At 38.7% G+C, this 24,464-nt stretch overlaps 4 protein-coding genes across 7 annotated transcripts; 2 read left to right on the top strand and 2 right to left on the bottom strand.

Annotated features, from left to right (window-relative positions):
* Positions 1–99: 99 nt before the first annotated feature.
* isoc2 (isochorismatase domain containing 2) lies at positions 100–3,280 on the bottom strand. Its single transcript, XM_031744295.2, has 7 exons — positions 3,139–3,280; positions 2,840–2,951; positions 2,332–2,456; positions 2,030–2,242; positions 1,393–1,463; positions 1,149–1,266; positions 100–236 (listed from the first exon to the last, which is right to left on the bottom strand). Coding segments are annotated over exons 2-7 (594 nt in total). The 5' UTR covers positions 2,841–2,951; positions 3,139–3,280; the 3' UTR covers positions 100–170.
* A 10-nt stretch (positions 3,281–3,290) lies between these two features.
* atg12 (ATG12 autophagy related 12 homolog (S. cerevisiae)) lies at positions 3,291–8,034 on the top strand. The gene is made up of 4 exons (XM_031744297.2): positions 3,291–3,426; positions 5,527–5,663; positions 5,768–5,830; positions 7,830–8,034. The coding sequence occupies exons 1-4, from the start codon at positions 3,333–3,335 to the stop codon at positions 7,887–7,889; spliced, it is 354 nt and encodes a 117-aa protein (XP_031600157.1). The 5' UTR covers positions 3,291–3,332; the 3' UTR covers positions 7,890–8,034.
* An 88-nt stretch (positions 8,035–8,122) lies between these two features.
* Positions 8,123–14,884, top strand: si:ch211-149k23.9 (germ cell-specific gene 1-like protein). Of its 2 annotated transcripts, XM_031744293.2 has the most exons (7): positions 8,631–8,650; positions 10,030–10,724; positions 13,509–13,691; positions 13,823–13,870; positions 13,978–14,130; positions 14,278–14,389; positions 14,490–14,884. In XM_031744293.2, the coding sequence occupies exons 2-7, from the start codon at positions 10,529–10,531 to the stop codon at positions 14,860–14,862; spliced, it is 1,065 nt and encodes a 354-aa protein (XP_031600153.1). In that variant the 5' UTR covers positions 8,631–8,650; positions 10,030–10,528; the 3' UTR covers positions 14,863–14,884. The 2 variants fall into 2 exon arrangements, with proteins under 2 accessions (XP_039476138.1, XP_031600153.1); XM_039620204.1 differs by having other exon boundaries at positions 8,123–10,724; positions 14,110–14,130.
* rcvrn2 (recoverin 2) lies at positions 14,885–22,942 on the bottom strand. Of its 3 annotated transcripts, none has more exons than XM_039620207.1 (5): positions 22,810–22,942; positions 19,490–19,607; positions 18,853–19,394; positions 16,774–16,885; positions 14,885–16,385 (listed from the first exon to the last, which is right to left on the bottom strand). In XM_039620207.1, the coding sequence occupies exons 3-5, from the start codon at positions 19,231–19,233 to the stop codon at positions 16,297–16,299; spliced, it is 582 nt and encodes a 193-aa protein (XP_039476141.1). In that variant the 5' UTR covers positions 19,234–19,394; positions 19,490–19,607; positions 22,810–22,942; the 3' UTR covers positions 14,885–16,296. The 3 variants fall into 3 exon arrangements, with proteins under 3 accessions (XP_039476141.1, XP_039476142.1, XP_031600156.1); XM_039620208.1 differs by having other exon boundaries at positions 19,490–19,583; positions 22,810–22,901; XM_031744296.2 differs by lacking the exon at positions 19,490–19,607 and having other exon boundaries at positions 22,810–22,900.
* Positions 22,943–24,464: the final 1,522 nt, after the last annotated feature.

Raw genomic sequence — 24,464 nt, 5'->3', positions numbered from 1 at the left:
TAATGCACCTGAATTTTCCACTAAGACAAGTCCAAGCTCTCACGCTGTTATGCAAGGTACAAGGGTTTGAATCAGATACACAAACACACACAGAGCAGATTTAAAGTAACAACATCGCTTTATTGGTACAGCTCTTTACAGTGGGACACATTGACAGGACATGGGTCTCTTTACAGAGCGCTGAAGAAAGCGAGAAGGCCGGTGTCAGGAGACGGATGCGCCAGAAGCTTCTGGATCTGTCAACACAGTTTACAACATGGGTTAGTGATGTAATGATATAAATTTTGGCATGTTCACACACGCAAAAACAGGTGTCATAAGTGGTCTGATTGCTGCACCCTTTACAACAAAGGGTCAGTAGGGATAAGTCGCAAATTATTACTACTCACAACAGCTTACTGTGTGTGTGTGTGTGTGAGAGAGAGAGAGGGAGAGCGTGCATGGACCGTTTGTGTTGCACCTGGTTTTTGTTTGTGTTTTTGTCTGTTTTTGTGTGACTTTAATGTTTAGCTCTGTTTTAATTTACCCTTTTTGTATTCAGCCCCTGAATGTCAAAACATCATCTCATGCATGTCTGAGCATAGAAATCATCAAACATTTAAACTGGCATGCTGTATCATTGCAAGGAAAACAATAAAGTCATTTTGAATTTGATGACAGCAAACCATCTCCACAAAGTTGGGATGGGGGAAAACAAAAGGGTTGGAATAGAAACAGCTGGAGGAACATTTTGCAACTAATTAGGTTTACTGGCAACAGATTGAGGTGTATTTCCTTTTTTATTTCTCACCAAAGAAAAAGATAAAAAAAAAACAAACACTGAAGGATATTGTGTTAATATTGTAGTTATTGTGTAATTACTTTAATAATAACAATATAAACATATTTTGCTCATTTTTTGTGGTTTATCTGGGTTTCCTTTAGGGGGTTTACATGTACGAGTGATTTTGGTGTTATTTGTCTTTACATATTTCTTCTTTTTTGAGGGCAGTGTTGATAATATTAATGTCAGCTTGGCACTGATAGGCATTGCTCCTGCTCGAGCCTGTTCAGTGTCTATTTTAGAGTATTTAATATGTGACGACTGAATAAACTAAACTAAACGATACTGAGTCAGGAGGGCGACAGGAAGCATCTGTAGCAGGTACCTCCTTGAAGTTGGGGTGTTTGGCATCTTGAACCAGCTGCAGCAGAACGGCCTCTGTGGTGGTGAGGTACGCTCCACTCTGCTTCAGTCGTGACAGAGCAAACAAACGATCCGTTTGGCTGAGGAGGGAAGTGAAAACGTTAGTAGTAAAGTGCACATGTAACTTCCCCAAGGCACACTCATTCCGTGTGTGTGTGTGATATCTCTTACTGCAATGAAAAAATACTGTTCAAATACACCGATACCTTCTGGATGACACGGCGTCAGCTACAATATGAACCTCTATCCCCTTCTCGAGCAGATCAAAAGCTGTGCACTGAGCAAAAGACAAGGAGGAAAGTTTTGTTGAACTAAAATTGCAAAGCTAGTTGAACAGTGTTACAAAATTACATATTTATGTTACTTAATGACAGTGTAATAAATTAATGACCATCTAACATCATTACTTACACCACTCTGTTTTTGTGATTTTAAAATGCAACAGCCTACAGTATGAAGACACAATATAGGATAAATGCTTGCATCCAAGTGCACCTTATATTATTATATTTATGTCATTTCTGCGGGTCACAGATAAACTGCTTGTTGCTTCTTTCGTGGAACGACTGATAAGACACATACTGATCTGACATGCATTGTTTGTGCATGTTAGAGAAGCCAGTTGAAGACTACTGTCTCCATATAATTGTCTCCTGATAACTACAACTATGCTTCGCATATAAAATTTACATTTGAAAAATATGAAAGAGATGGTGCCTCATTGAATAATTGTATGCTTAGAATGACAGACACTGAACGTCACTCTATTCAAAATACCCAAGTCAATGGAATGATTTTGTATCGTTTTAACGGCGCAGATGCTGAATCACATTTGTGTCTTACAGCGATACAGGCGTGAGCCTCTATTCCACACAGTATGGCTTGTTTGGGGTTCCCCAGGGCCTCCAGCTCCTTCTGCACCTCCTCTATCATCATGGTGAATGAAGTTTTAGCATGGGCCTTTAGGTCCTCAGCTCCCAGCTCCGGTACTGTGGGCCCGAGACCTTTAGGATATTGCTCTGTCAAAATGGGGGGGATGCCCAGGATACGACTGGCCTGTCAGAGGAGAGGAGAAACCCGGCAAATCTGATTCAGACTGTCAAAATTATTCATCCTCGACAACTGTGCTGATGAGGAGAACCAACCTGGAGCAGCCTGGCTGCATTGCTGACAATGTTGGTGAACTGGAAGATGTTGGGTCTAAACTTCTCCTGCATGTCGCACAGGAAAAGCACTGCATCCTTGGTGGAGAGCCTGCCAATGTTCGCCACTACAAGAGCAAGGTCACAGAAAACAACGAAGGCATTCAGGTAGATTTAATGTCATCTTGTACTATCATCAGAGAAATTTGAAGTCAAATTTATAAAGGTGAAACTTTATAAGTTTTACAGCTTACAACTGTAGCAAGTTTGTGCTACAGCTGCTTGTTGCTGTCTTTAACCATTATTTGGACAATCTTAAACTCTAGCTAACCTGTGAGCAACAGTCTAAAATGGTGCATTTTCTTCCTTGTAGGACATTATTTCCTTCTCTGGCATTGCACTGTTTTGATAACAAAGGAACCATTGACAACTCAAAGACAGCTAGACTCAAAGGAATTTGCTAAGATCATGGCTCGTTTTAGCGAATTAAAGCATGAGAAATGTCACTTACTCTTGTTGCTTTAATAGTCCAAAGGTGAGGTAGAGAGTAGTGGGTAACAGGCTGAAGGGGACTGCAGAAACTTTAACTGTCAGGTTAAGTATTATTTCCCATATGACGTCGCCTGTGTAAACCAAACAAAATATTTACATGTTTTACTTGCAATAGAAAAAAGAACGACCGCATTCAATATTGCAGACAAAACGGCGTATGTGTAATCATATTAACTAATAATAAATAAATAAATAAATTTGTTATTAACGAGGTAATATATTCGCATTTATAGTCAGATGTAAAAAATAAAAACTAACCTTGCACGAAGCTAAGAAGACCACGAAGTTCAACTTCGGCTTCTTTTACAGGTGCTGCCTTCCTGTGTGCCAATATTGACCAATAGTATTGCGAGTTGTAGTGATCGACGCTTCTTTTACGCCAATAGCCGTCGCTGCAAAGCAAAGGTTGAGGTGGCTGGAAACCATAAAGTAACCCGGAGGGTGAACCGAAGATGTCTGACACAGCAGAGTCCCCAACAGAAACGCAGAAAGAAGAAACACAGCCGCCGTCTGACGACTCGACGACAAATGACGAGAAGAAGAAAAGTAAGAGAGCGAAAAATAACTTCTCAGTTACGGGAAAACAATTGTGTTTCTGATGACTGTTGCTAATGCTATTGAAAACACATCCGGATGTGTGACGTACAAGATGATTGACAGTGAAAGTCGGCCACTAGGGTGGAAGCATGTTCTCTCTTCAACCAATAAGCACGTCGTCTTCTAGCAAGTGGTACTGCCGATTTGGGGAATAGCTGAAGCTAATGCTAATAAACATTACAGATATTTCGTATTCTCGTGTTACATAGTTCACAGAAAGTCTCTGTTTTGCCATATTTGATTAAATATACTAACCAGTCGTCTCAATAGCAACATATCATGCGTGCAAATATAACAAGGATCTTAAGGAGCTACACTTGGCTCAAAACTCTTAAAATGTCACAAAATCCATGGATCGAGGCTCTGCTGAAAATCTGGGATATGTTAAGAAGAGAACATAAACTAGAATACATAAAACTCGCACGGTGTGCCTACGACTGTGAGTTTAAACCTAATAAAACAGTTTATAGAATCAAGTCCTGGACTGCAAAAGGAATAACAGCAGCTACTACTGAAATTAAAAGGCTTTGAAAGATTGATATCACATTATACCTCTAAAAACATAACTTTTTCTGTTAGCTCCCGATGTGCGATTACTTTGAACATACCACTAAAAATAGAACATTCCATCTCAATTCATATTTTGTTTTACATTTGCTGTTCAACTGTCTCAATTCTGCCTAAAAATATTAAGCTCCAAAGTTTTCATATATATACAAATCATTGCTGTTAAAATATTAGCTTCATAAATCAAGTACTTGTAAAGATATATTTGTTTTAATAAATTGTCTTTCAATCCACTCCCAGGATACTCTCTGTGAAATCTTAGGCGATGTTTGAACATGGAAAAACTATAAAAGATAAGCCAGATGTTTTCACTGGCCTCTCTTACCATAAAAATGAGTCAAGATCTGTAATTTGGGACTGATCTAAAAAGGTCTGAATATTTCCTTTTTTACACCAAACAATTCAAGCAGTTCAACGTTCCATAGTAAGAACATGCTAATGAAAGTAATAATAATAAGTAATAAAAGAGACATAGCAACTATTTTTGAATGATATATAGCTGCATTCCAAATAATGCAAAATAAAAAGAGTATAATAGTTTTTAACATGAACTTCTCTTAGTCACAAAAATAAAGAAAATGCTACTTTCCTTCAACTTTCCTGCTGGATTGACCCGAAATATGAGTAGATAGTCTAATGAACAAAATTTGGAGTTTGCAGATGTTATATTAATTATAACTAAGGAAATAATGCTGTTAAATATATGCATATTTTTCATTTTTGAGACCTACTGCACTGGAAACATTCAAGAGTAAAGAAAAGGGGATTAATAACTCACTTAACCTGCATAGTTTTGCAGGACTATGTTGCCCAGATACCACAACAGAAATTTAATGAAACCCCGTAAATTAAAATGAGGTAAAGAGACAGCTTAGTCTGTATGTAGCCAGACATCTAATTTCAATCTTGCAATACCCTGCCTAAAATTTAATGAAACAAATAAATGAGGTCGTAGTAACTTAAAACTAGATTTTAGTAATTGAATTACCTCTGGGTGTTGAATGTTGTTTACATTATTAGTAGAGGTTATGTTTAAGCTTAGGCAATGTTTTTTTTTTCTGCCCTTCAGAAAAGCTGATGTCAAAGCACACGAAGACAAGAAGTTAAAGGGGGTTATTATGCACATTCCACATTAAACACATCACAAAAAACAACAACACCTAGAGCAATATGAAATTAAAATTTCCACAGGGGAGTGTTTGATATTTCACCAAAACACTATTGGGGGAAAATAATACAGTAACATTTTTGAACTCTGTGCAGCACTGGCTTAGTTGGATGTTTACTTGGGATGAGGGTTTGCCTTTACAGTATTTTTTTGTTTTTCCACTATGGTATGGTATAGTATAGTGTAGTGGCTATGCATCAGTGACTGCACCTCTCCAGAAATTCCACTGTAAATTCAAGTTGAGATTTGCCTGTGCCAGTCGGTGTTGCAACACTGCCGAATAACTTTCAGTTTTGTTTTCTTCATTTTTATAGTCGATGTGCTGTTGAAGGCAGTGGGAGACACTCCTATAATGAAAACAAAGAAGTGGGCAGTGGACAGGGGGAGAACAGTACAGTCTCTTTCACAATTCATATCTCGCTTCCTCAAGCTTGATGCCAATGAACAACTAGTAAGCATGAAATTTTTCTACCAGCTTGTTAATTTCTGAAGTCTTATAATAGACATGATTTAAAAAGCCATTGTGAAAACGAAATCTTTTTTTTTTTTCCTCAGTTCATCTATGTTAACCAGTCTTTTGCCCCCTCACCGGATCAAGAAGTAGGGGTCCTCTTTGATGTGAGTATATGTACAGTTTTAAATGTGACAGCACACACAGACATACAGTTTATCAACAACATTATGTTCCCTGTTGTTTCATTAATTTAACAGAGCACAGTCTGCAGTTATAGACCGAGATATGGCCAAAAATCTGTATGGAAAAAGGAGGGCATTTATTTCTGTGTCAGTGACCTTGACAGTTTTTGCTTGGTGTCACACATTTTGCTGAGATTAATTTATTAGATGGCTACAACAAAATCACCTTTGCTATACTGGAGTAGTAAGTTGGTCTTCACTGAAATATTACATCAGTAGCACTAGTGTTAGGTAAGTATTTAGCTGGGTCCAAACTTCTTTGGACACTTTTTTGCCTCTGTACATCAGCTTAATTAATTTTTAACTCAAACAATCAAAATATGACTAAAGTGCAGACTTTCAGCTTTAACTCAAGAGTTTTTTTGTTTTTCTTTTGGTTGTTTTTTTAATACAGAATCCATTTTCAATGGCGCAAAATTAATTGGACAAATGAACATCATTTTAAATATAAGTATTGTTTTTAATAAGTGAATGAAAATCCTTTGTAGTCAGAGACCTCACTAAATTCTGCGTTTCCTCTCTTAAGCGTTTCGACCTTTACTGCAGCCAGTTGCTGCTTCATTGTGGTTCTCGCCACAACTAATAACTGAAAATCTGCTATATCAGGTTGACATGAGGCGACTGACTTGGCTATTGAAGTATATCTCATTTCTTTGCCGTGAGAAATTCTTGAGTCGCTTTTGCAGTACGTTTTGGGTCATTATCCATTTGGACTATGAAGTGCTGTCTGCACAGTTTTGAAACATTTAGCTGACTCTGAGCAGAGAGTATAACCCTGCACACTTCACAATTCGTCCTGCTCCTTCTACCAGCAGTGACATCATCAGTAAACACCAGTGACCAGCCTCCACTGGCATTTCCTCCACCAGATAATGCCATATGCTTCGTGAGCTGTTCTTTCCTTCTCCATACTTTCTCTTCCCATTGTTCTGATACAAATGAATCTAATCAGACCTTCTTGTTCTTGAGTGGTTTACATGTTATTGTAAAGCCTCTACATTTCTATTCATAAAACTGTCTCCTGCTTGTGGACCTGGACAATGCTACGGCTTTATCCACTTCAGTTGTTGTCTGTGTTTTTTCAGGCCCTTTGGTGTTGCCTGACCAGTGGATTCCTCCTTTTTAAAGAATGAGCCAGATTGTTAACTTAGCCACTTCTAAATTTTTTGCTGTCTCTCTGACAGCATTACTTTGTTTTTCCAGCCTAATGATGGTTTCCTTTACTTGCATGAACTACTGTTTGGACATCGTATCGAGAGTTCCAGTGAAAAGCTGCCAAATGCATGTTCAACACTTGGAAATAACTCCAGATCCTTTATCTACTTAATTTGTCTTTAAGTAACAAGGGAACGTGCCTCACCTGGTGACTACTCGTGAAGTCTTTGTATAAAAATCATTGTCATTCCTAAGCAGTTAATAAAAACTTCTGTTGAACCCCTTAAACTAAAGCTGGACATCTGCACTTCAATCACATCTTGTTTTCTTGATTTAAAATCCACTGTGGTGGAGTATAGATGCAAAATTAACAGAGGGGAGAAAACAGTCAATGTCCAAAAATGTATAAAACTTATAGACCTAACTGTATCTGCAAGTTCAGCCTGTGTGACTGGACAGGTCATGCAGAGCTTCTACCAGCAGAGGGTGCAATAAGAGACAAGTTTTCTGTGACATAATCTTAAATCCTTGACCACTGGTAAATGTCTTAACAAGTAACAGTAAAAACGTCCAAGTCTAGATCAGTGGTTAGCCGATCACCTCTCTGCTCTCACTGACAGATCAATATCTAGTTAAAAGGTCCTTTCTGATGTCATAACAGCAGTTAACACTGATTTTAGACTTTGTTGACAGCTCACTCCCGTGTGTGACAGTTTAACTCTAACGTCTGTATTCCTATCTTTTTGTCTTCCTCTTTGTCTTTCAGTGTTTTGGAAGTGATGGCAAGCTGGTTCTACATTATTGTAAATCTCAAGCCTGGGGTTAGCTGCTTTCTACAAGTACATTTTCCCTCCTATCCCCATCCTTAACTTCACAAACATGACAACACAGTGTTGTTTTTCCCCTTTGCCGTTTACTGTCTTACAGGTTTTTTTGTAAATACACTGTAAATAAATTATTGTGACACATCATAAAGTCTTGACACTGTTTTTGTTTTTTGTGCTGTTGCTTATCTGGGGAAATGTATATAAGGTACTATAATGTTAATAAAAAAATAAAATAGAGCTGTAATGCAGTGGAACTTAAACTGCTGATTAAAGTTTAGGGAGGGTTAGAGAAGGCCACCGCTGAAAAGGGACAGACACAGGAAGAGAGGGGGCACTATAGTAACAGATGGACTTAGAGGGATTACATGATTCAGGATGGGTTTGTGTCATAAATTCCCAAGAAAGACAGTAAAGGGAGTAGAGTGGCTTGGAGAGAGACATGCAGTCACTCCATCGGTTCGCATCTCCATCGCAGGAGGATTACACGGGGCTTGCAGCTGGAGAGGTAAGGGCCACTGATGCTCATACTGGAGGAGGAAAACTGACGCACAGAGAAAAGATGAAGAGAGTAGCAACAGAGAGGGTATTCAAGATGGAGCAGCTGAACTAAAGTTGTGAAGGAGCTTTTTGATTAAGGGCTTATGAAGAAGGCAGAGAAAAACCACACTAGAGTGGCAGTGAAAGGCAGTGAAATATGTTTTACCATGGTAGTTACTTCATGATGGACATGAAAGACTACAGAGGGCGAGAACAAAGTCTGGTAGGTATTTTAATTATTTAAAAATAATTTGTTCTGAAGTCATTTGTGGATTCTTCATCAGCATTTGCAAAAACATAATTTCTCTAATATTTAAACATACCAAAAAAACCTCGTTATTACACTGAGTGTTCAATTAAATTTGTCATTCATGAATGAAAACTGAACTTATTTTGGACCGACGTCTGCAAAAGTTGAGCAAACTGGGAAATGATGCATCAGCTAGTTACTGACGTGTAAAGGCTGAAAATATTTATTGTCTTAGCAACAGTCGACATGGTAAGGTTCATGCTAAGAGTAACCATTTCAAACATTATCTTATAAATATCAATACTTGGTCACTGGTTGCTGTTAAACCATCAGTAATATGCAGAGGTAGACTTTCATGTAGATTATCAAGGTGTTTTGTGGGGTAATTGTTTCAGTGCTGAATTAATTAAACTGACATCTCTGTGATGGTGTGACGCACTGAGCGGTAATCTAAATGAACAGTGCCTAAAACATGCACTTCTGAAAGGACATAATGTACATCTGAGAGTAAATGCAATGCAAGTATTTAGGAAAGCCTTATCTCTGCTGAGCATTGGCTTTAACTGCCTCAGTAACGCTCCACTGGTCATTAAGCATATTACCATACTGATGGAGTTTTATTTTCAGCAGTACAGATGACAGAAACCATGCTAAGGGATGAGTGATGTGCAAAATACACCTGATTTAATCTGTGTTGTGTTTCAGGGGCTTTGAGCTGACAGGGGGACATTGCATGAGAGAAAGATTGGCAGCAGACATGGTCAAAGTGTACTTCACACTAAAACACACCTAACAAAAACAGATTAAAGCAGATTTCCAGGGATTACGTGTAAAAAATTTCATTTAGATCTCTGGCTTATCTATAATTTCATCAAAAAAGTAATCTAGTGTTTTGCTCCCCTACATCGGGCCTTCCACTTAAGGCCCACAGTTCATAATGAGCGGCAGGCTCGGGGCTGAGTGTGTTAATCAGGAAGCACGGAGATGTTAGCCGGGGTCACAGGAAAGTACACATTACTCAGCCTTCCACAACCCGCCTTTAAACAGCTGGAGGACTTATGTGACTTCAGGCAGTGATTGACAGTGTAAAGCTAGATTTCATTATATGGGCACTTTCCTTTTAGCCTCTGTTTTCTTTTTTATGCTCACTTGCTCACAATTTCATTTAACTTTTTTTTGCAAAGTATTAAGTTCAGGAATGTATTTGATGTCCTCTTTCGATGTACAAGTTTTATCAAAAAATTCTGATATTTGTAAATGCTTTTTTGATACAGCTGAATTGATCTAATACAGAAAAAAGGGGGCTTTGAGTGTTGATTTCAGAGGATGCATGTCTGTATCTGTTCCCACAGGAATCAATAGCTCCTCATACTGAAGAAGTCAGGGCAACAAAGAGTAATATCCTGGAATCCCTTGGTTCTCTCCCACTGTGCCCAAATCATCCACCTAAATCTCCTCTTGTTCATTTTTTCATTCCTTCTGTCCCTCTTTCCCACGTGTATCAACATCAGAGCATCTTGTCGTGCTCCCTGCTCTCTCTCTTTCTTTATCTTCCTTTCTGTTAATCCCACTGACTTTACAGTATCGTTCCTCATCTGTTTTCTTATCTTCTTTCTTTACTGTTACATCACGTTTTTATTTGTTTTCTTTTTAAACCTGGCCGCCCATAACCTCTTAAAACCCCCACAAAGCATCTGTCCCACCCTCTCAGCTCCATCTGTGGCTGTTTTCATACCTTCTGTCCTGCTATTCCCATGTGCCTTGTCCTGTTCTGCCCCCTGTTTATCTCACTTTGACCTTCCTCTCTCTCTTTCTGACCCCACCCGTACCTCCATCTTCTCCCGCGTGGCCATGCTGGAACGCATGTCCCGTCGCTCTCGCTCCCTGCTCTCCCTCACCTTGACCTCTTTGGCTCTGGCCCTCTCCATCCTGGCTCTCTGCACCTCATACTGGTGTGAGGGCACTCACAAGGTGGTCAAGCCCCTCTGCCTGTCGCCTGTCAAAATGAAGAACTGCGGTCAGAACAACAGTGAGCCTTACACCACAGGTAGGAAACTCAACATATCCAAAGGACTTCTGTATTTATTTACCATTAATGTATTGTACATATACTTACAGTGTCATCAAAAAGAATTTACCCCCTTCCTGATTTCTTAGTTGTTTGGATATTTGTTAAACTTAAATATCTCAGATCAGTAAAGCGTGAATATTATACAAAGACAACCAGAGTAAGCACAAAGTGCAGTTTTCAGATGGTAATTTCACTCGTTAAAAGCTATCCAAACCCGGAATCAAGAGATCATTTAAATAGATCCTGTCAATAAAGTGAAGAAGGCTAAAAGACCTCAAAAGCCAACACATTGACATCTATCAGTCTGGAAAGGGTTACAAAGCAATTTCTAAGGCTTTGGAGTGCCAGTGAACCACAGTGAGATCATTATCCACAAATGGAGAACACTTGGAACAGTGGTGAAGCCTCCCTGGAGTGGCCAGCCTACTAAAATTACTCCAAGAGCACATCAGCGACTCATTGTAGTGGACTCCAGAACCCTAAAAGAACCCAGAACGACATCTAAAGAACTGCAGGCCTCACTTCTCTCAGTTAAGGTCAGTGTTAGTTCCAAGTTCCAAGGAGAAAACCTGCTGACCAAAAAACCCCACAAAGGCTCATCTCTCATTCGCCAAAAAAGCTTTTGATGATCCCCAAGACCTTTGGGATAATATTTTGTGAACTAACGAGACAATGCTGGAACCTTTTTGAGGTTTGAATCCTGTTACATGGAGTAAAACGAACTCAGCATTTCATAAATAAAACATCACACCAACAGTCAGACACGGTGGTGGTAGCGTGATGGTCTGGGGTTGCTTTGCTGCTTCAGGACCTGGACGATTTGCTGTAATTGATGGGACAATAAATTCTGCTCTCTATTAGAAAATCCTAAAGGAGAATGTCCGGCCATCAGTTTGAAGCTTTGCTTATGCAGCTTTTTGGTAACCTTTAACCTTTTGATATGTAGCTGTTTATTTAGACTTCTAAGTTCTGTGAGTCATCACACTTTATAGTATAGTTTTGAAACAGCATTACTGGCGTAAACAGAAATTCAGTGTCAAAGTGCATCTTCCTTTGACCTTTAGACATTCCATGAAATGTGGAACTATGTGGAAATGCTTATGCTTCATAGTAGTGTTCAGGAGTATTTCAGAACATCAAGCTTTGACTTGGCCTAAAAGAAAAAGCAAACAATCAAATCTGAGTTGACTTCTGTGCTGCACAGAAGTTGGGAAAATATACTGGTGTCTAATCCAGAGTCTGTTGCATCATGTTCACAGACATGTCACAATTCGCTTGTAACAGCAAAGATTCTTGGATTCATTCTTATGTAAACAGTTGTGATATTATCTTGGCATTTAGCCACTTGAAGAGTCTGGGATGATTTGAAAGTATTAACTGTAAGTAGCAAGTTACTACCAATCATAGCCACAGCCTTATGATACACCTTCAAAAGCAAACATGCTGTCTTTCATTGTGTTTTATTGCAGTAGGTTGTATAATCGCCAACGCAATACAATAAGATAGGATTTAATTAGGGATTTCTATCATTTATAGACAATAGATAAGATTTGATTTGATTAGACAGATTTGTCAAAATAATTTTTAACTTTTTCTGGAGCTTCTCTCCGGTTCTCAGTGTTCAGTGGAACGCTTCATGTAAAGCAGATGGAGGCGGCTTTGCTTGAAGCAAACTCCATCTGCTTCATCTGAAGTAAACTCCATCTGGGGGAAGTTTGCTGAAAAGAAATCTCTGCCGAAAAAAAAAATAAGCTCAGCAGGTGGACTCTTTGGCAGCACTGTTGTATGTGAAACCACGTTTTTAAAGTTTAAGATTGAACCTTCATGCCTAGATGCTTTTTGATGCTATGCTTCTGTCCTAAGTTAAACGGTATCTAGAGAATTCAAATCTGCTCCTCGGGCACACTGAGATTGTTTGCGGTGCTGGATCGGCTTACACAATAAAGTGGATGAGGCTTTCTGACACTGAACTGTTAGAAAGCAATTGTCCTTATTTTTAATCTCCTTTTCCCCCCCAATACCTTTGTTCCACAGTGTACTCAGTTATGACTTAGTATTAATCTGTGAGGTGTGAGGCTGCTTCTAAAGGTTTAGTCGAGGTTGACTCTCTCACTGCCCCATGGTCTATATTTTCTCAACAGATATGCTTAATCCACACACAGATTAACAGCTCTTATTGCATAAAACAATCATCTTTGACACTACATGTACTTTGTGAACTCACACAGAAATATTTCATTTTTACTATGTACAGTGCGTCGATTTAACTCTCCCTTATGCTGCTAAACCTGAGGACGTGTTTGGCACATCATAGTGAACATTGACAAGACTGCATGTACACAGAGGCTTGCTGATTTTGAGGCACCCGTATAATTAGCAGACTTGGAGGATTTTTGTGTTTACCCCTAACCATTCTCGTTTTAACGACACGTACTTTTACATGTCTACCCTTCACAATTTGATAGCCGGTATACTACTGTCTAACTCCCTTCTCATTTTTATGTTCTCACTGCCTTTTCTTGCATTATGTGTTTGACAATCAGTGGATCAGCTGTTAATGCTCACGCCTCACCGACAACATTTCCTGAATTTGTTAAATGTTTGCATCATATGATAAGAAACTACACAAAGACAGAACGTTCACCTAGTGAAGGCTGGATTATACTCATTAAACTCATTCTCATTCTTATGACCACATTAAGAATGAGCAGGTGCAGAACCGAACCTTAAATTTGCTTTTTTCCACTGTCACCCACTCAGAGAGTCCCACTCAGAACCCCTACAACCGCACACTATCTCCAGCCAGGAGAGAAGAGCTGGCTAAGATCAGACAAAGGCAGCTGGCCAATGCTGTCCACTACATATGGGAGACGGGCGAAGACAAGTTTGCTTTTAGATACTTCCACACAGGCTTCTGGGAAAGCTGTGAAAAACACAGTGATGGTAAGAGGCACACTTGGGCAGTTCATTTTTTGGGTTGCTGTTTGGTTTCAACTTGGATTGATAATCAAAGCTGATGTTTTTCAACTTCATCTGCAAAACTTAATCCTTAAATCATGACATTTTGTTGGCAGGGGAGAAGTGTCGCAGCTTTATAGACTTAACTCCAGGAGAAACTCAAGGTGAGCTTGAACTGCTTAACAGTCTCCTGCCTTAATATCGCCATATTGCCATTTGATTAAAAGTTAGCTTGTGACAGTGTGCTCACACTGTTGTTGACATGTTGCAGGTGTGCTCTGGCTGTCAGTTATTTCTGAGTTTACATACATCGGTCTGCTGGGAATGGGGTTCTTACTCATGTGGCTGGAAGTCTTGTGTTCCCATAAAGAGATGCACTCACTAAAAATCAATGCCTATGCAGCTATGTGCACTGTGCTATCAGGTCAGACTCAGTCTAATGCTCACTTTTACATTATTTTGTAAACCCCCCTTCTGCATATTCAGATATAACATATCTATTTTTTTGCATGGTCCTCTGAACTTCCCGGTTTAAGTTGGATTAATTTTGTCTGTTTCACCTCCTGTGTAGGTCTTCTTGGGATGGTGGCACATATGATGTACACCACAGTGTTTCAGATGACAGTAATTGTGGGCCCCAAAGACTGGAGGCCTCAATCCTGGGACTACGGCTGGTCATTTGCGTAGGTGCCAGATATGATTTAAGCTTTTGTCAGGACTTAATGTTTCACTACAAGCTTAATATTTCTCATCTCCTAACTATGTTAAATTCCCTGCTCCTAGTCTCGCCTGGGTGTCCTTCAGTTGCTGCATGGGAGCTGCTGTCGTCACGCTCAACTCCTACACAAAGACCATCATCGAGCTTCGCCGCAGACAGAGACTACGTTTAGAGGAAGCCAGAGCCACCACTCACGCCCCATCCTATGACGAGGTGGTCCCAGGGGGAGGGCTCTACTCTGTCAGCGGCCTATTGCAATGTCCAGATGGGATGATTGATGTGGCGTGGGCTCCAAATGGCAGCGTAGTCGGAGTGGGAAATGGGGATGTACCAACTTTGGTTTTAGTAGGAGGCTGTGGCCCTGAGGGGTGTGAGGACTGTGAGAGAGAGATGGATGAGATGGGGGAAGCCATGGACCGAGTTGATTCACCTTGTTAGGGCATCAGTAACACGTATCAACTGAAAGGGCTGAAAATCCGAAAAGGAAAGACACTTTAACCAAGGTGGAGAAGGTCAATGCAAGCAAACACATCCTTTCTTTCTCGTCGTCCACTTTGACTCTCTGTGAACATGGGATGTACTGATTGGGCTCAACGCCCAAAGAAATCCACACATATCAAAACGCTAAGCCTACAACGTATGTATTTGTGTATGTATCTTGTTCACATGCAAGCCTGCATTTTTCTGGGTATTTCTCAGTGCCTCATAGTAGGAAAGAAATGTATGTCTTTGTTTGCAAATGGAAAGAAATGCTTCCTCTATTCTACTGTTTATATATTAACTTGAAAACCATCATCTTAGCGATCAATTCGTTCCAGAGGATGATGCGTGTATTCCTGAAAGAACAGCACGTTCCATAGAGAAACATGCTGCTCATAGACATGTTTCCTTTTTTAAACTTCTTTGGTCAGAAACTTTTGAGAGACAAAAATTTTTAATGCAATTCATGTATACCAGAAGCTACTACAAGCACAGCCTCTCTGGAGATGCACAGACAAACCCATAGAGATGGAAAGATTACAGAGATTTTGAAAAGTCTGCTCTCTGATGTTGAACAGAAGATTATGTGTAAACCAGTAATCCCGAGTTGGATGGAAAGGAGGAGGAATAGAGGGAGGAGAGTGAAGCAAGAGAGGAGCAGCTTGTGGGGGGTCAGGATGAAAGTTGGAAAGAAATGCCTGCACACACTAATATCTGCAACACCGAAACACCAGTTTCAGGAAAACAACGCTCTAAAAAACTGCATTTAGTTCCTGTCATATACTATGTTTGAGATAAAATTGTATAAGTACCGAGTTTTTTTTTGTTGTTGTTTTTTTACAAAAGCCAAAAACAAGTACTTAAATTTACCTTTAATTTTTGTAGGTTATACATTTGAGATAATCCTGGATTTACTGTCAGGGATTAATATAACTGAAAACTTAAAACCTAAAGTGAAAATTTTTATCAACCACCAGCATTATAATATGCAGTATGTTTCTAGGTCAAAGGAGATTTAATTGTTTTCCAGGAGAGATAAGATAAATAGATTTCCAAAGCCCAGATGAATGAGAAAATCTTTAATTTTTTTGTACAAGTGAGTAAATTACAATACTGGAGGACATTTCAGATTTCTAAAAGACAAAAAAAAGCATAACAAGCTAATAATTAAGTATGATACTTAATGTGTATAAGTATGTGTAACACACAAATGTACAGAAACTGTAGGAATGCTTATTTACAAAGGGGCCAGGTTATTTAAGGAAGGGGATAGAGAAAACATCTGATACAGAGAGAGGAAGAAGAGGGGAAAGTGTGTTTAAAAAAAGAGAAAATAGTTTAATAAAAACAGAAAAGGGTGCAAAGAGGAGAAACGTAGGAATGAGAAGGGATTTAATGTTTTATTGGTTCGTAATGGATCAGACGCATTGCATTCTCATTTTCGATCACTCCTGTAATAAACTCTCCTTCAGCCAGTCGATCTGTGAAGGGAGGAAAAAATAAGGAGTTAAGACAAGAAACGTATAAATACAAAACAAGCCAGGAGAGTGAGATAACACAAGGATGGATTATTGTTATCTAAACAACATGTTCTTATCTCGTGTGCTCGGTACACAGTAGCATGTGATGTATAACTTAAGATGTTTTTGGGCCAATGATTTGTAATAAAGCTTGCGTGACACAAGTGATCCTGTAAGTGGAGACTTGCCCCCAGGTGGATTAATACTTGTATTACTGTTAAGCCAAACAGCTGATTGTAAAATGTAATCTCCCCCACAGGATGCTGGAACATCAGCTAAAGAAAAATAGCAGGGGCTTCCATTGATATTATCTCCCTCTGAGCAGAAGCACTACCACTACACGTCCTACCATTGTCTTTCTTTTCAAAGTAGCCCCACAGCTTGTTGGCTCTCTTCTCGGGTGTGTTCTCATCCTCTGGCAGTTTGCTGTGGTCCTCTTTGGGGATCAGCTTAAACAAGGCCTGAGAGGGGGTTGGGTATAAGATGGATAGTAATGCTGCATCATTTCTCTCATCAGCAGCACAGTACATAAAGCAGATGGATACAGACCAAAGAATATGTAAGCAGTAGTAAAACCGAGGACACTAACAGCCTTCTTCAGTTAATTAATTAATATCTTATATATTTGGAGTTACTAGTATTGAAGTGAAAATATGGCGGCCAGTATTTTTTATTTTATTTTATGAGGACTGCCTTTTGTTCTCAACAGTTAAAAATTCTAGCAAATCTTTCCTCCAAATACACCTAGTTCTAAGTTTAAATAGACTATTTATACAAATTGCAAAGTCCTTTTATTATGAATACATAAATATTCAAACAAGCTACAGCATTTCATAGGGCAACTCTCCTGTCATCTCTCAGAAATAGTTGATCTGCAGTGGGCTAAATGACTAACTGAGTGTAAACCTCCTGAGTGTGCACTTTAGGTTCAGGCCTTTAAGTTTGTGTCCCACTTAGAGAGGGAGCACTCATCTCCCACATTTAAGACACCTAGATTAACATGGATTAGTGCCAAGACTCAGGCCACAGGCCAAACACCAAGATGTCATCTCTTTTCCCTGGACTAACCCTCAATCTCGCCCCTCCTCTGATGTTGTGGTCAGTAGAGTTTAGACTTCAGACTGTGATCTATGCTGACAGACATCAAGGTTGTGAAGTCATAAAAATAAAATTAATCAGCTGGTTTCCTTAAAATAAATCACACTTGCAGTCTTTAAGCATTTGTCTACCCTGTCAGAACAGTGTACTTGCGGGCTGGTTTTGGGGCATTTCCACCTTTTTCACTTATGTTTTCTAATTTAACATATTATTTATACATTACATAAGAATACTTTCTGGAAAATGGCGGTGTATCCTTTTACCACACAGTAAATTTGTATATGTCGACCTCTACCTCAGTGTTTTACAGACCGGAAAGAATCTCATCTTATAGTAAGTTTTTGAACTGCTATCGGGGCTATCGGGGCTTTAAAATGCAGCTATTTTATGCAGTGTGCTGTAAACATGGTGCTTATGGACTCAAGCCAGTTGGCCAGGAATTCAATCCCATTACAATGCCAGCTGGATTCTTGGCTGATCTGTCTAAACCTCTTACAATTCTATATCATTTGTCTGAAGACAGAATATAGAAAAGTGTAAAACCTCCATAAGACGGAGTTACATAACATTTATTATAGTACAGTCTTCAGTCCACAGTGGCAGTCTCACAAGTAAAACAGTGGTGGATTAGACTCGAGATGATGAGTATACTCTCGTTTAGGAGTGGAACTTAAGAGTAGCTCTGCTCAGGAGTAGGGCTCTCTATATTGTCTGCAGGCTAAACCTGTAATCGCCAAGATTATCAGGAGTTTTAGGCTCAAATAGACTGGCTAATAGGGCTGCCAATTAAGACTGAGACCTACATACCATGAGAAGAATAGTAAATTCTTAGTTAACAGCAACACAGCTTTAATGGATTTTGCAGAACGTGGACAAAATAAGGAGATAACCTAACAAAATAATCCATTATTACTGCTAGTTGACCTCAGTAGCTAATGTCACAGAGTTAAACCAATTAAACATAGAAAAAAAGCAAAAACATTAGATTCAATAACAGGCATTAATGTAAGGTTTTGCGTTATGTTGCGTTATGTCAGTTAATCCTGTAAATTTTATCCATATCTTCATTCCCTCCTCACTGAAACCACGACTGAGAAAATAGTTTGAACTTCTGATTTACAAAGTTGTTATAGTGAAAGAAAAATAACACTTTAGGTTTTTTGGGGCTTGGGGATTAATAAAAACCAGAATAAGAAAAAAAGATCAATTTTAAAATGAATCTCTTTCTGACGGGATATGAGTTAACATTAACATTAATGGTTCACACTAGAACCATTAAAGCCACCCATCCATTCATCAATGTCACTTTTATAAACTGAGCCCCCCTCACCTGGCATATTTCTTTCACTTCTGCCTTGGTGATGTATCCGTTCTTGTCTACATCAAACAGGGAGAAGGCCCACTCCAGTTTTCGGGTTGTCCTCCCAGTGGAGGTCATGTGTAGTGCAATGATGTACTCTTTGAAGTCTAAAGTGCCGTCATCGTTGGTGTCAAAGGAACGAAACACATGCCTTGCGTAGCTCTTAGGATCACTGTCAGGGAAGAAGCGGCCATAGATTTCCTCAAACTCCTCCGGTGAGATGCGTCCTGATGGACACTGCTTCTGAAAGTTCTCGTACCACTGGGAGATTTCTTGCTCGGTAAATTTTGTGGTGAGCTTGAGGTCCTCCAGGATCTCCTTTGATAGTGCGCTACTGGTTGCGTTTCCCATTGTAGTTTCTTTTTAATATCTTCACAATGTGTTAAACTGCTTGACTGGGATATGCCACTTGATAGGCTTTCTTCTCTTCTGTAAAATGACTCTTCTTTTTCCAAACTATTATTGCTTACTGGCTTGATGTCTTCTCTCGATGTCAAAAACCAAGCAGAAATCTGAAATATAGTTTAGAATTGTGATATAATTCACTTGAACTGTAAATTAATAACAACTTGCTTGTTAATATGTGCAAAATGTGCAGAAACCTTACCTGTGTGTTGTGTGAGCAGATGATGACTGAGGAATCGAGTGTCTCTCTCGACAGTAAGACAGTGAAAGATATAGGCGGGCGGGGAAAGCACGTCCTACAGGAGTTGACTAGGTTAAGTCTGTTAATGCGGGATTTAAGGTGGATGAGCATTTGACCAAATTGCAACCCCAGATCCTAATTTTATCTATTGTCTGTTTGAAAAGTCCGGAAAGCTCTAGTGTACATTTATACACCTGCTAAATTACTTCTGAACTCTGGGAATCAATTTATCCCTGTTAGTGTTGTACCCACTAATATACTAGTACTAAATTGCTGAATATGAAACGATAAACAGAACTTTAGTGCATCTAACTGTAAGTTACATTTCACTCTGGGAGCCAAACGTTACTTTGGTAAACTCAACGAAAGGTGAGTAGGTGCTCTCTAGCAAACTCTGAACAAAGCTTCAGGTGGGTTTTCCTAAAATTATGTCTGCTGTTTTAGTTATGACCTTCAATAGGTTTGATTGAGCACTGAAAGCCACTCCACCATCTGTCCAGGCAATTTTAACTCCCTCAGCAACCCACGTCTACGTCCAATCCCACCTGCGCCCTTAATATCCCTGTCACTGCCGACCCCGTCTGTGCACGACCTCCTTCCTGTCCTACAGTACTGCTTTCCTTTGAGTCACTAGTTTAGGTTTATATTACTCAGATAAACATTGATTTTTTTGAGATGTTTTTTGACTGTATGAATTTCTTTAATCTCAACATTAATAGTCACAGACATGACTTAAACTCTCTTTTCTCTGCCATAAGATACTTTCATGTTTTAAAGGCTTTCTGAATTGCACACTAACAAAACACACACTGACGACTTCACTTGAATTTTTTTCTGCTACAGACTCTTTTCTGTCTAGTCTCTTGTAACTCAGCTCTGATCTACTTTTTCTTCATGTTTCCATATTAACTGCCAACAGCTATGTTCTCATTGGAGGCTATCTGGTAATTATCAGTACAACAAACTCACTTCATGACACTTTGGCTGCCACATTTACGTCATTAGTCTGTTTACTTTGTGTCTACTTTGATTAGAGAGAAAGTATTATCTTGATTGTCTTAGGTGTTGTTTCAGACCAACATAGCATGTGTAAAGGAGACTTCATGAATTATGCACATATATAAGAAAGACACATAAACACCAGAGATGAAAGCAGCATCCACTTATCATATTTAGGACATGTATTTCCCTGTATGATAATCAATAATTCATTTTTTATGTTTAAACTATAATTTGCTAACTAGATTAGTCAAGCACCGCCCTCTCCTACACAAGCCAGAGAATAGCCAATTACCCCCGCCTTCATCCTATAAGGGTGACGGTCAACTGACTTACCCCTTCTCTACAGAACAATCCCTGACATGTGATCTCTACTCTTGTTTGGGCTAATTGCTAGAGCCAGAACGAGCAAGGATTTGTGGCTACTCTTGAGATGTTTTTCCACTCGGGGGAGAGAGTGTGTAAAAATATCGGTAACATGGGTGTTTGGCATCTTAGATTAATTATGATTCTGACAGTGTCAGAACTTTATGAAAGAAGTTTTAACATTGCTTTGCAACATTAAATCTGTATTTCTTTCACAGGCAGGAACACATGCACATACAGTAACGTAAACAATGAAAACTGAAAGGTTTAATTGTATCAGAAAATAACATGACTATAAATATCCACAATTAGGTCAGTGACAACCTCCTGGTTGGCAGCATTATATGGTATTAATGGGCCGTATCAAGCGTCGCATGTGTTACAGCACTGACCTGTGAAACGTCAATGCTGACGTACTCTATAAATCTGCAACACTTAATGTGTCAATGAAGGATCGGCCTTATTAATTACTTTCTACATTTGGTAACAGATCTCTGAAACAAGGTTGTCTTGAAATTAATCTTGTATAACTTGAATTTGTGTTGACCTATAGTTCTGTTTTAATATAGACAGGCTCAGGATTAAAACGCCCCGATAACATTTCAAAGTTGAGTACGAGTCAAAAGTTTGAGATGTAAGAGCACTGAGACAATAATTGGAGAAATAGGAATGCCAAACAGGAAAATGTTTAAAGAAAAAAAAAAAACAATCTCAGTCCAAACAGTGCCTTGGTGGGACGCAACTCAAATCTTAAGACTGAAAGCAAGAGGAAAGGAGGAAGGGAGTTGTTTCCAGATAAATATCTGGTAATGGCTCATAATGACGCGTAATGACAGACGACAGCTTCCTACTATACACAAGGAAAGAGGGGAACAAACATGCTGTGGCGGCAGTCTTGATGATTGCGTCCACAATTTTGCAAGGCCTCGAGTAGGTGATGTATTTCAGAAAAGCACTTATTTCTACACCCACTGTCCAGAGAGAAGTCAGGAGCGCCTTTAGTGTCTAATCATAGAGAGTTTCATATTTAAAAGATAATTTTACTTTCAGACTTTATTTAAGGACCTTCACTTTTACAAAGTTTCCTCTGACGTCTAAGCTCCTGGATCAAGACTGAGGTAAGAAATGTTATACTTCGAATGTAAAAAAAAAAAAAAAAGGACTTTTTTGGCTGTCTAAAATTAAAAATATATTAACAATTAATTTGTATTTCTAGAATAAAAAGCTTTTACACCCTAATATTCAGGTCCATTGCATTAAAAAAGTAAAGATATGCAGTTACAAATACTGGTAGAAAACCTGACGTGACAAACACGTGTGTGAAAGGTTGTTTCGATTATCAGACTAAAACAATGCTCATTCTTTTAAAAAGGTGTGTACTGAGCTAGTTTACATTTAATTAACTGAGCCTGCAGTGAATTGGTCGATGCATATTATACTTTACAGCCACAAAATAAACATAGGTCATCAGTTAAGGCTATTTCAGGAAATGTGTATAACATGTATAGCTATCATAAAAAAAAATACAGATCCTAAGCTCTGGACGTTTTCTTCTGGTTGCCTGCCTAAACAGGTTCAGTTATTTCAAGGAAAGCTCAAACACACTGATGGGAATTTGACACAGTATATAATTATACAAAGTTTATACCGACAGCTTGGGATGATTTATTTTAAACTTGAAGCTGCATAACTGACACCAGACATGAATGCAAAGTGTTTGTTTTTTTCTAATCAAGACTATGCGTGATATTGTAGAAAGAAGAGAGAAGAAGCTGCGTGTAAAAAGCCCTCTTGGCCATCTACCAAGCAATAAAAACAGACCATGGCGTCCAAGATGGAAGCCCTTGATCCTTCAACTTTAACAGATCTCACCTCTACTGTGAGATATGGATCTAAATCGGAAACCGTGACCTTACCAGGAGGAGTTGTGTCAGTGGCAGGCGTCACTGTGGTTACTGGAGGCGTTGAACTGTCTTGTGGATCCTGCATGCTGGCTTTTGGATTTTGGGGAACTCTCATCGGCTTCAGCTGCCTGGCTGTGGGGCTGTGGGACCAGCTGAACTTCTATAAAGGGGGAACCTCTCATTTGCTGGGACTGGGGCTTGTGATTCTGGCCCTCAGTTTTGTGGTGGTCGCGGGTGTGGCGACATTTCACCTCCTAACCAGGAGAAAAAGACAGATGACAAAAGAAGTGAGACAGCATGGGAAAGAAGTTCTGGTAGAGAGTGATAGAGTAATAAAAAAAGTCACAGTATAAACAGTGTTTAATGACAGACATTAAGGAAAAAAAATCACTGATCTTTTATAAAGAAATTATCTCCATGTCAACCCAACTCTGTACCACTACTTATTAGGTATCTTTAATCTAAATAATGTAGAAATGCAGTTGTTCAATTTTGAGGCATTTTATTTCAACTTATAGTCATTAACATTTTACACACTAATATTGTAGTTTTGCATTCTAATTGAACTGTGTAGGCTGGCAAAGTTCTTTTTAATGATCAACATATGTTATTGCTGCTTATGACTTGTTGCTTTGTAAATCTAAAAAAAAAGAAAGAAAAGCAATTAAAATGAGTTTTGTCTTGAGCAGTGGTTCATGTCACATTCGTAATAATAAGCCAATAATGTAACACTATTCTACTACATTATGCACATTGTGCTAATTACACTTAATTAAAATTATAAAAATAAATGTTTAATCCCACTAATTATTTTTCTTATAATGCCATTATTTTTTTCACTCCTGCAGCTTGTAACGTGTGCACAGAGCATGCAGAGAATGCAATAATTGGACTGGGTAAAATGTGAGAGATTCAAAAAAGGAAGAGAGAGACGGGTTTTTATTATAAAAGAATACAGAATATTGCTCATTTAAACCTAGTGGGTCCCATGCATTCAGATACCTTTTAGGCTTTGTATTTACACCCAAACGTGATATTAAAAACTTAGCAGAATGACATCTTTATAGAAACACTGGTTAGTGAGGATAACCCAAAGCCTTTCACAATGTTTCTGGGATAACAGAGACCTCCCTGTCTATGTATCTTTTAGGATCAGATATAGGGATTATCCTGAGCTACATTATCCTGAGTATTTTGCCTTTTATGACTTTTTTTTTAACTTTAAGCACCACAAATTTCATTTGAGGGTTTAGTTAAAGTTACTAGAAACCAGATAAATTTACAAATCACAGTGAGCATGATTCATAAATGTAGACCAACAGAAGTAAGGTAGCCTATAAAAAGCACTGGAGTTACTAATACACAGAAAAGAAGTTAATTCTTTTTTGGGAGTCTCAGGACTGTGTGTAACAATGAAATGCTAAATATAATTTTAACTTGTATATTATTTTTCTTAGATTTGTATTCACTGGGGTCCTTTATTTTATATTTTCTGTCATATCATATTTGATTTTATTGAGCTTTCCTGCTTGATTTATGATGTTTTATTATATGATATGTTTAATGTTTTGGCTACTGTAACGAGAATAAATAAATTACAAAATAAATGTTATATTTTAGACCTGTGCTTCTCATGTGATGTGCCCATATGTCTTTGCTGCTCACTG

The sequence above is a fragment of the Oreochromis aureus genome, linkage group 11, assembly GCF_013358895.1.
Source record: "Oreochromis aureus strain Israel breed Guangdong linkage group 11, ZZ_aureus, whole genome shotgun sequence".
Classification (NCBI taxonomy): Eukaryota; Metazoa; Chordata; class Actinopteri; order Cichliformes; family Cichlidae; genus Oreochromis; species Oreochromis aureus.
The sequence above is the reverse complement of the archived record's forward strand: the minus strand, read 5'-3'. Positions and strand labels throughout refer to the sequence as shown.